The sequence below is a fragment of the Carassius auratus genome, chromosome 28 (genome assembly GCF_003368295.1).
Source record: "Carassius auratus strain Wakin chromosome 28, ASM336829v1, whole genome shotgun sequence".
NCBI lineage: Eukaryota > Metazoa > Chordata > Actinopteri > Cypriniformes > Cyprinidae > Carassius > Carassius auratus.
In genome coordinates this window covers 15,148,172-15,160,064 of record NC_039270.1, presented here as the reverse complement: position 1 = coordinate 15,160,064, position 11,893 = coordinate 15,148,172, and the positions used below count along the sequence as shown (strand labels likewise).

General features: G+C 40.1%; 1 protein-coding gene across 1 annotated transcript in view; it reads left to right on the top strand.

The window, feature by feature from the left end:
• The first annotated feature begins 2,485 nt into the window (after positions 1 to 2,485).
• LOC113046962 (xylosyltransferase 1) overlaps positions 2,486 to 11,893 on the top strand; it is a 56,985-nt gene continuing 47,577 nt past the window's right edge. The window contains exon 1 of the mRNA XM_026208133.1: positions 2,486 to 2,860. Within this exon, the coding sequence (XP_026063918.1) occupies positions 2,591 to 2,860 (270 nt within the window). The 5' untranslated portion in view covers positions 2,486 to 2,590. The remainder of the gene's footprint in view (positions 2,861 to 11,893) is intronic.

Sequence of the window (11,893 nt, the reverse complement as noted above, 5' to 3'; positions counted from 1 at the left end):
TAAATAGATTGATGTTGCATTGATGGCAGATTTTAAGTCTTGGCAAGCTGACAGATTGCCATGTCAACTTGACATTTTAAGTTCACTGAAGAGATTTCATTAGAAAGCCATGCAAACCGATTCCGAGCATGAGAAGTTCTTGCAGAGGAGGCATATGGAGAGGATGTCTGCCCAAGGGCACATGTCCCTGACTTCTTACTCCAGCTCTCCTTCTGCTAGATCTAACGACCCATACATGCTTATACTGACAGCCAATGTCGACATGCATAGCCCCTTCGTAACTGCACACCTCAGCGTCTGCTGCACGAGGGGGTTGAGGGGAATGAAGTGTGACTGTGCCCCGTGCTTTCTTTCAAATTCATCAAAGCCTTGTGATCTCCATCTCAATGAGAGAGCTGTGAATTATAGAGCAGCTGATTCAACTTTAATGATGTCAAGAATGCTGTGAACAAACAGCAGTGCTCGCTTATCTCTAAGCAGAATGGCATTCTCACGTATCTCTCTCTTTATTTCTCTGTCTCCGTAACTTCTAAAGGAACGGAAGAGGGACACAGAGGGTATCCCCAAGGAAACTGTGTCTCCCCATCGTGCGAGTCGCTATGCGGGATGAAGGATGGTCTCAGTCTTGATTAAAAACTGTAGGCGATGCTTCACTTGGGTTCATTGTATTGGGAAGTCATCCTGATGGCTCCCCGGGGTTATCGCTCTTTTTCTAAATCTGACAGGTTAACACTAGCAATTAGCAGCCACTGAACTCACTCGAACTCGGTGAACAGTAACAAAGGCAGGTTGAAAGATGATGTGGCTGTTCACCTTCATCCCCGAGGCTGTCCTCCGCTCATACAGCGGCACACACAACAATCTGAAGTCACTCATTAAAAAGAGGAACCTCAGAGTTTTGAAACTTGCTGATCTTTCACACGGACATTGACAGTATTTTGTGGTTTCGGTATTTTTTTATTTTTAATGTGGATTTGCAGGTCTTGCAAAGATTTATTCTTGAGCAAGCAAGGTTTCTCTGGTCCCTTCCAAAAACTTTACACGGGGCTTTCCACTAAAATGGGTTCTTTTGGTGTCCCTCCCTAACATATGAATGTGTAAAAATAGACTTTTATTGAATATCTGATGCCAGTAAAATATGATGCCAGTTTTTATAAGCATTTTTTTCATAACACATCTACAAAAATATAGCATTTTTTTATTTTTTATTATGTGATTTAATATGGCTGTTCCCGCTCATAAGTCTTTCTTTCTCCTTGCTGTATTAGCAGCAATGACACTCTTTATTTGAAACAAAAATCTAAATGAAAGCGATGTTTTTTATTTTTTATTTAGTCTTTATATAGCTCTATAAATAAGTTTTAGGGGACATATTTTTATCGAAACACCAAATTTACATATATTTAATGTGTCAACACTGTTATCATTATAACTTCTCTTTAAATTAATACTAATAAAAATGAACATTAGAAAGACCATCGTGTTTTATCACTTTATCATATATTTTCTTAGGTTTGTCTATTGAGGAAGGAGAGTTATCATTGTTTAAATAAGTAAACCATTGGACTAGATATTTGTAGAAATATCAACATTTCAACTGAGTGAAAATGCTGCAAAATAAGGATGCTTTCAAAAATAATGTCATAAATAGATTTTCTTTATCAATTAACTAAATTAAAGCAACATTTGGTGTGAGCATCCTTTGCGTTTAAAGCAGTGTTTTCTCTAGGTGCACTTGCACAGAGTTTTTCAGGTAGCTTTGCAGGTAGGTTTCCTAGTTCTCCTGGACTGAGTCTGTCTCAGTTTGTTCTGTTTCTTCATGTTATTCCATACAGATTGATGATGATCAGATCAGATCAGATCTCTGGGTGGAGCACTGGCTGCTGTCAGTCTCCTTGTGCAAACAAAAACCTCACTGGATAATTACAATTAATGGCAAAAATGAATGTTTGGAAATGGAAACTGATATTCCCTATACTGACATACAATCAGCTGACTTAAAACAATTTTTAGCTGCTGGAAATCCTAGTGTTTTAATAATTTTGTCCACCACTTTTTTTAAGATATAGTAGGCTATATATAAAGGAATATATAACGTATCTTTCTAATAAGTGCCCTGTGTAGTATCACAACCTCACCTGGAGAGCCCGACTGCTAATGAACTGTAAATTAGCCAACCTTGTTCTCCTCAACCAGTTGCTTTTTTAAAGCCACGGCTATCCCTCAGCATATATCAAAATGTCCAAACGAACTAACACAACAATTAAGTCTTTGTTTGCCAGATAAAATGTTTACTAACGATGAAAATAAATCACCTTTCCAAAAGGGAAAGGCGCCCATTTCGTGGATGACCCCCGTGTAGTTTACCTGAGTCACCACGAGGGGGCGCACAGCTTATCTCATGATCCTCTCTCACTCTCACTTTCTCTCTCTCTCTCTCTCACACACACACACACACACACACACACACACTCTCTCTCTCTCTCTCTCTCTCTCTCTCTCTCTCTCTCTCTCTGCTTCTCTCGCGACGCTGAGCCACAAAGCGGACCGTCGGCGCACGGCAGAGGCACCTCGCCGCTTCAGGGTGAAGATGTACGGCGGTTTGTGCGCCCGTAAGCTGGCTCGCCGGTCGCGGTCAGCGTTAATCGCCGCGCTGACGGTGCTGCTGGTCCAAACGCTCATCGTGTGGAACTTCAGCAGTCTGGACACCGGAGAAGAGCGAAAAGACAACGGCAGAGAGAAGAGGGACCGGATCGGCATCAACAAAGCCTTCAGCGAGTACCAGAAGAGCGGCGTCCAGACGAGGCATCAGCAGCAGCCGCCGCTGGGGAGAGCGGCCAGTCGACACAAACAGCAGCCGGTAAGGCGGACTGCTTCCCCCGTTCACCGCGCTCCATTCATTCCTCGCGGTCCGCCGTCATAACGGGCCCGTTCTCGGTCGGAAAAGATGCCTGATCCCCAAACCCAGCGTTTAAGGGTGTTTCTGCGTTCACAAACACGGGCAGGGTGTTTTGTTTACGATGTGATGTGATGAGCTGTAGCTCTTGTTGTCATGACTGTATTCCGTGGATGAGACCGTGACAGTCGCGCGCGGCGCGTAAGACGCAGTTTTGATGGACACTTGTGTATCTCGTGTTTTTGCACAGTCTGTGATCTCGTGTGGCGGATCGCTGTCTGTTACAATGATCTCTTCGTGACCTTTATGAAGAGTGAATGGATGTATGATCTATAATCCGGTTTCGTCACTATGTCTATGGCTGTCGATTAAAAGCGTCAGTTTTCTTATTAAATACGCTGTATTGCTGTTTATCGAGCAATTTTATAATAAAACGTTTGCAAATGTTGTGTTAGGTAAATTAAAATGTATTTTATTTGATAACATAAAATAACTGCTATACGTCAAAATATAGACCGAAATATCCTAACTGAAACGTGTCTTAAAATGCATTTAATATATATATTTTTCACACTTAGGTTGCAAAATTGCTTAACACCTTATGTTTATGCGTTTTAAGCTCAGTTGATAAAATTTTTCTGTAAATGTGACTTCATTAGGTAACATGAGTGAGAGTATAAGTAAGTAAAAATAGCTCTGTATAGTTACCTTTTCTCTTTTTAATGAGTATCAGCTTCTAAAACTCAACTATCTGGTCAAAAAGCAAATGTTTGTGATATGACAGTTGTTTAACTATGGTTCACTATACCTAGACTGCATTTTTTTGGAATTGATGTTTATGTTATTCAAAATTTATGATGCGCATATCTAAGAATGGCTTCTAGATAGGCGTCTCTCTCACAGCCAGAGTGTCTAAAATATTAAAGTGTTTCTAATGAATTCACACAGAATACCTTAAACGGCCCACCTTGGTGAAAGCGCTACACTCCCTCATCAGTCTGCCTCGTTTTTTCATGATTAATTGATACTAATTGTCATGTATATCTTATTAACATAATTCTCTCAAACATAGGTTTGCCTAATCTAATTGGAAATCTCTATAGCTGTGTGTTTGAACAGCTTTCTCCTCGTTGAAGACAAAATGATCCTAATTGTGTTCATGTATATCTGGGTAATGTAAAAACATGCAGGCTGGAACAGATTTTCACTGCAGGCTAATACTAACATCACCATTTGGCTTCCATGTGGTAAGGTTCTTTTTTTTAATTGCAAAGGTGTTAATTTAGCTTTCTAATCCAGGTGTAATGTAAACTACAGCGAGCCTGGAGCGACGTTCCGTCTCATTTAGTCTCTGGCTAATATCCCCACAGACTTGTTGCTCTGTCTGTGTCTAATGTGATAACTCTATTCTTCTGTGGTCGTATTTAAGCCCGCAGTCTGAAGTGCAGGTTATGATCCCTCCAGCACTAATCGACAGCTGATATTTGCAGCAGGACTTGCTTCTCACACCTCTTTGCCTTCGGGTTTTCGCAGTTTGGCAGGAGTGTTAATGTCCAGTAAATGTGTTCATGTCAGCAGAGTGGCTCGATGCCATCCTGCCTCGGCAGTGTGAAGTGTGCCTGTCTTTCGGTGTCGTCTGCTCCGAAATGCTCCCTGTAGAGCCATCAGCTTGCTTGAAGCCGGCTCTGCTGCAGGAAGCGTCCTGTGCCACTCGATTCGTTCAAACGTGGCCGGTTGCAATAATTAAAGAGTGTGGCTTGGGTGACCCAAGCACCGGTCACCCTTTTTTTTTCTTGTACACTCTCTGCTCTTCCTTATCTGTTCTGCTCTCTGATTAGTTTGTGGCCTCGATGGGCTGTTTATTCTGGCAAACAGGATTGGCAGAGGATTAAAGTGGGCACCCGATTGTTTCAGCTGTTTATCTCGATCCTCGTCCTGAGACGGCGAGGTGGGAAGGCTGGAGCGAGAGTTAGAAACATGAGTGTTTCAGAAGATGCATCTCTTCCGCCCCCTGAAGTCTCTCAAACCTGCTGAGTTCCACAGACAGGAAGTAGATGCCTAAAGGGAAGTCGCTATTGGAATTGCACCAGGCTAATTTGCTGTTTCTAGTCATTTGTGGCCTGGACCACAAAACCATCAGTCACACGGGTATATTTCTAGCCAAAAATTCATTGTATGGGTCAAAATTACAGATTTTCTTTTATGCCAAAAATCATTACGATATTAGGTAAAAATCATGTTCCATGAAGATATTTTGTTAATTTCCTACCGTAAATGTATCAAAACTTAATTTTTGAATAGTAACTTTAAATGCATTTTTCTCAGTATTTAGATTTTTTTTTTTTTGCGCCCTCAGATTCCAGATTTTCACACAGTTCTATCCTAACACACCATACATGAATAGAAAGTTTATATCTTATATACATCTCAATAAAAACAATTAAATAAAAATGCCCTTATGACTTGTTTGGTGGTGCGGGGTCACATTTTTCTATTCTGGCTTTGCCTAGTGTGTTTGTGGCTGTCTAAAAAGCATTGTGAGTCTTTGTTTGTCTGTGTGTTTGGCTGAAGTGCTGCACTCTACCTGGCCTGTGTTGACTTCAAGAGAGCAAAAGAGATGGAGGTGTGGCTATGCCCTTTTTGTTCTGCACTTTGTGTAACTGCGGACTGCTCTTTAATACCACAGTCACAACTCTGCCGGCTCAAATTGTCTGCTCTTCAGCCTTTTTGATTAAAGAGACGTGAGACACAGATGACCTCTCACCTCTCGTGGGCCACTGCGCTGCCTTCTTGAACATGGCATTAACCCAAGCCCACACGCGATCTGTGCCCAGCGGAAACACTGCAGGAAAGAAGAATCTTCTGTTTCTCGCAAGTTCGTGTTTTGACTCATTTATCTTGATTAACATATTTGAGGAAATCGGTGCAGAAGTGTCAGCAGATTTCGGTCGGTCCACATAATTTGTGTATTATTTGGTTATTCAATTCTGGATTTCTTGTTTGGTTTCTTCTGCTTATTCTTCCTGAAACTGAAACTGGAAGTTCCATTGCCTGTGGAAATGGGGATGTTGGCTGTATGTGGATTAAACCTCAGAAAAATGTGGGATTTTCTGTAAATGGCAAAATTGGCTCATTTACATCAGCAGTTTTTACTTTATGAATAAGTAGTTTTGTGCCACTTATACAAAGAATTTCCAAGCCCAGATGTAAAATCAGCCATTAAAGCTGGCCTTTAAATTAAACTATAAATGGATGTGCAAAATGTAATATTTTCAAAATCAACTTGGTTCAATGATTCAGCATGATCCCGAAAAATAATTCAGTTTTCTATATAATTAATAAGAAAATGATATAGAATTATTAATGTTATTACACACACAGTGTTGAGGAAATCCTGTCCTTAGGTTTCTGTGGGCCAAAAAGAGAAATATACATAATACATTATGTATACTTAATTATGTATGCTTACATTTATGAAACCAGCATTTTCGTTGACTTGATTGCACAGATACTATTTAAACTGAACTGAGCTGGATCATGACATCATTGAATTCAATGTTGAACAGGCTTTTTGATTTATTGATGCACTATATTTTCCTATTTAATGCTGTTCAGTTGCTTGGTTACAATCGATATTGTTAAAAGCGCTATATAAATAAAGGTGACTTGACATACACGCACACATATATTTACAAAATATAAAATTATGATACAGTATAAATATATTATATAATGCAGTAAGAAAATTGTATTACTATATATTATACATAAATTTTACATTTTAATTTGTATTCTAGGTTTATATAATTTTTTTTCCCCCCTCTTCCTCTTCCTGTGCAAAAAGAAAAGCTCTAGATAAATTTGGCATCCCCACTAATTGAAAGATTTCGGTGGGCAGATGTAGGGTTGGGTAAAACATGCCAGTGAAGGTGATTAAGTTAATTCCACATGTGCTTGGCGTGTTTTGATGCCTGTGTTAATGCAGCAATAACATTTGCTGTAACATGCTCTCATTAGCCAGATGCCGCTGCGCACCAGGTGAGGGGAACGCCACGTTTGTCTTGTTACAGCATGTTCTGATTCTCCTCAGGTCACCCGGTCCCACGTGCTCAAACACCGCTCGGGTCCTGTCGCCGCAGGACGTTCCTGATGCGAGGGGAGTTGGGTTTGATGGTGATCAATCTCATATGTCGTGCTCAGCGTGTGTGCTGAATGTGAATGTGCTCATTATCTGCTGATCGGTCGCCTTCTGAATTAGCGGTGGCTTCCCAGTGGGAGGGGCTCTGGGGACCGACAGTGACATAAGTGTCCACATAAACACACGCACACCTGTGGGACTCTTTCTCACCCACTGTAGCATGTGGAGTGATCTCTCCTAGAAGAGCTCCACAGAGTGTACCCAATGATGATCAGGCAGACAAAGCTTAAGAATAATGCATCATAGTCCTCAGGCTCACATTCATCCTTATCACACAGCCTAGTTTGTAGACATGTATCAGGGTTTCTGTAAATGTTTTTGTTATTATTATTTTTATATGTTTAAAAATTCCCAGTGACACAATGTCCGGTACTCCGGTTAAAAGAACAGAAAAAAGGCAAATCCAATTTCTGTTTAATTCAAGTAAGTTGTTTTAATAAAAAAAAAAATTAACCGCATTTATGGATAATTCCAAATGTTGTCCATAATTTTAACAGGGAAAAAAAGAAAAGAAACTTATCAAGCAACTTTAATAAATAGCAGAAATAACACAGGACAAAATACATGATGTACAAAGTAATTCTGTAGCATAATTACTTTTGTTATCAGTAACGCAATAATAAAGCAATTTTGTGCATTAATAAATAGAACTGTCCCATTGCACCAGACATTGCACCAAAATATGACTTATCAGTCATATTTTGTTAATAATGTGACATTTTGTGACCTAATTTGACATGAATTAATGCAGAGGCCCCATTTATTCAAGACAATATTCAGAGGCCCCCATCTCTATATTTCCACTGGGACTTCTCCTGAAGTGATGATGACAAAGTTGCTTCTTTTCAAAAATTTTGAGTCACACAAACTGGGAAAGTAATGATTCATAGTGTCATAGATTCAAATAATAAACTGTACATTTTTAAATTCATAATTACAGAAAATATATATCAAGAAAAAAAATTGAGTACAGTACCTGGTACTTTTTTTTTAGTACCACCTCGGATGAGGTTCCAAGTGAACCATACCATTAACAAAACGTGACATGCAAACTCTGCTGAACACTGATTGGCCGGAGTGAGTCGTCACTACCTGCATCACTGAACTTGCAACAAAAACACAAAAGAACCACTAGATTTAAATCAGCAAACCAATGATCGAACGCAACCTTTTTTCTCCAAAAAGTTACGTTGTCTGTTGAGGAAGTACAGGTGTTCCTCTCACTGACAGCAGATGAGCGGATCCAGCGAAAGCTTGATGGAGACTCGTGGCAGTAGAGGCAGTGCAACTATAACGATGTGTGAACAATCCTGCCCTCTCTAAAGCCATACTAAACTGCAGTGGAAATGCAAACCGGACTGAGCCGTGCCGAGTCGTAACACGCAGTGGGAAAGCGTCAAATGTTACCACACAAAATAAACAAAAATTCCCCTTTTGTCCGGCCAGCTGTGTCATTCCCAGTCACGCAACTAATTGTCTTAGCAGAAACTGTGTAGTGGAGACATTGTCTTTCTGTCAGTCTTTTCCTGTTATTGAGTTGTTCCATCCTCTCCTCGCTGCGCAGTGCTGACTCGCACTCCGTCAGTATGCCTGAGTGCTTAAAGGCCATCTCTCTCTCTCTCTCTCTCTCTGTCTCTCTCTCTCTCTCAACATTTGATCCAGGCTGGTCTTTGTTTTGCTTGATCATCAGAAGCTGCCCCAGGGCGCTCGTTTGCCCCAGCTCCAGTTGGACAGCTGCCCTGTTAGCATTTCCTCCTCTCCATTAGCTCTTAAACAGGGAGGGGAGTATATCTCAGACCTTGTAAAGATGGATGACTTTGAATCGGGAAAGTTGAGCCAGGTTGTTTTTGCACGGCTTTCGAAGACTAGAGGCGAATGTGTTTTCACAAGGCTACCTTCGTTCCAGAAGAGCAGAGAAGACCAAACCGAGCACTTTCATTTCTCTCTGACTGTTACGTAATGAACCGAGCCAACACCTATTGATTTGTTTCTCTGTGTTAAGCTGATGGTTATCAGAAACAATTCCATGATGTGCTCTCTTAATGAGCGGGCTCGGTCCCGTTGCCTCGCCAATGACTTCATCTAGTAAAAAGAAAGCAAGCGCTGGGCCGAGTTTATAGTTTACACCGAGCACCGTGATAAAGACTTTCTTTTCCTGGCACAGCCACCGTCAGGAAAATGCTTTCAGGAGGCTGAATGTCTATTGTGTTTTAGGGTAGAATATCTTGCTAGCAGTGGATTATGTCCTTTATAAACATGTCCATAAAAAGTGAGCTAATTGTTATGTAAGCTTGACAGCACAATAGTGGCCTGTCACAGATATCGAAAAAATTGCAAATTGCTGCACCGTAATGCTACCATTAACATAACTGTGGTCAGTCACTATTCATACTTCGCTAAGTACGCCGCTACAGGCCCGTAATTCCATCTCACCCCTCACATCGCTGATGTCTAATTGTTATCACTCATTGTGTGCAAATGGAAGGGGGCGGGGCTTAAAGATGCTTGTTGAGTAGTGGGCGGGGTGATGGAGTGGCATCTGTGTATTGACTTTCTTTTTGAAAAAAACGTGTTCGGTCAAGTTTTGATTAATTCTATGCAGAATATTAGGGATGAACTGATATTAAGAGATTATTTCTGAAGCCAGTAATTAGTGTCATGCTATGGCCAAAATATAAATTCGATAATAATTTGTCTAAATTAATAAAAAATAATAATAAACTAGGGCCTATAATTACTCATTCTGCAAATTAATTTAGTCATCACATCTTTATAATAAACAGCATTTGGAGATGTGCTAGATTATTAAATAATTTGGTTGCGACAAAGGTAATCTGAATATAAAGAACACGGCCATGCACACTACGCAGAAACAAAATCGACTGATACAAATAGATACAAAATAAATAAAAATTAATATGTAATATAGGCTGAGTAGAACCAATATGGTACTGATATATTACGTATCCCTATAATAAATACAGCTTAACTGGTGAAATATACTACTATATAAACACTTCAGTAAACGCATTAATGCTGTATGTGTGAAGTTGATTATTGAAGAAGACGGCGGTTGGCGCTGCAGATGAAGAGAGGGCTTGTGTATCAATGTGAATGCCTTCAGTGTGAGCGCTGGAAAACGTTGGTCAGGATGTGTGACTGTATAAATGTGTGTTAGTCACATGAATGAGGCTTGTGTTACAGCTACAGCTGAAGGAAAAGAAACTTGTTATAAACTCAATCGACTGCTTTACAACCTCCATCCAGACAGGTAGGGCTCACCCCACCACCCCGCTACATCTGTCTGTCTCTCTCTCTCTCTCTCTCTCTCTCTCGCTCTCTGTATTCCTGGCTGTCTCTTTGTCTATGTGCTTTATTAGCATGATAAATCATTGCACATGCATTTGCAGCTGAGTGGCATACAGGGAAAATATTGCAAAAACAAATATACCAATATTTTCAGTTATGATGATTAATCAGCATTTCATTATGGATATTCTTAATTCGTCTTATTTTACTCATTGAAAGGTTCTGTATGAATAAAGTTTGTTTGATTTTTATTTATTGAAAATTTCCCCCAATTTATACATTAATGTAAAACTCACTTAAAGTTAATTTAATTACACTCTTAAATGTAATATTTAATATCTCAAAATGAATATCCATTTTTCATTACGTCCATTATAGTGCCATGAAGACTAAATTAACATTTTGATTAATTTTAGTCTTTAGTTTTGTATGGTTTAGCCATTTATTAAAGCAGAATATAATTGAATTATTTATTATATTGACCATTTATCAGCGTAACATGAAGGTAATTATTGCCTTTTCTGTAATTTATTTTTTGTTATTTATTTTCAGCAGTATATAGCTATGCCACACACACACACACACACACACACACAACTAGAGACGATCAGCTTTAGTCAGACAGATTGAAGGGTCTCTGGAGTTTGTTATGTCTGTCCGTCTCTCTCTCTCTTCCTGTCTCCTCTCTGAATAGGTCTCTCAGTCGGTTTCTGTCCGCCGTGTATATTGTGTCCTCTACATTCCAGCGCTGAACGTGGGCCAAACCGGCTCGTCCGTGTATGCATCCCCAGCGAGCAGCCACCATAATCCACCCAGCATCGGATAATCACACTACTCTACAAAAGCCTCATTACACACGGCCTAATATCAGCCACGGATTTTAGCAGATGCAATAACAAATACTTCAAATCCATAATCCCAAGAGTAGACAAAAATCCCATTGGTAGGCATCTTAAACTAGTTTTTGTGTTTGTTTGTTTTTGTCTTGTGCAGATAGCGAGCGGCATCCTGGGAATATGGCCTGGTGTTGTTTTATGCTCGAGTGTGAAATTCAGAGAATTTAAATCATTCCGTGAATTTCCAAGGCCTTGTTTGCGGCCGTCTTCTGCTTTGAGAGACCTCTCATATCTTATTTTTGTTTTGTAAACTCCTTCGGCGCCAAAGCTAATGATCCTCTTGTCGTTTCTGTATCCGACGGAGAATCATTTGTGAATGTCTGTGAATGTTGGCGATGATTTAACGTGGTAAACGAGGAGAATATTATCTTGTTATATTATAATCACAAATAGCTTTGTCTGCGAGCCAACAGGAGCTCCCAAATCGCTACCTTTTTCGAGCCACAAATGCCATTTCAACCAGTCCATTATACAATATGCATCCCGCAACAGAGACCTAATTAAAGCGCGCTGGAAGGGCATAATTCTAGGCAATGCCTGCTGGGGCTTGTGAATCATGTCGGCTGCATGTGACTAAGACGCAGACTCTTTCAC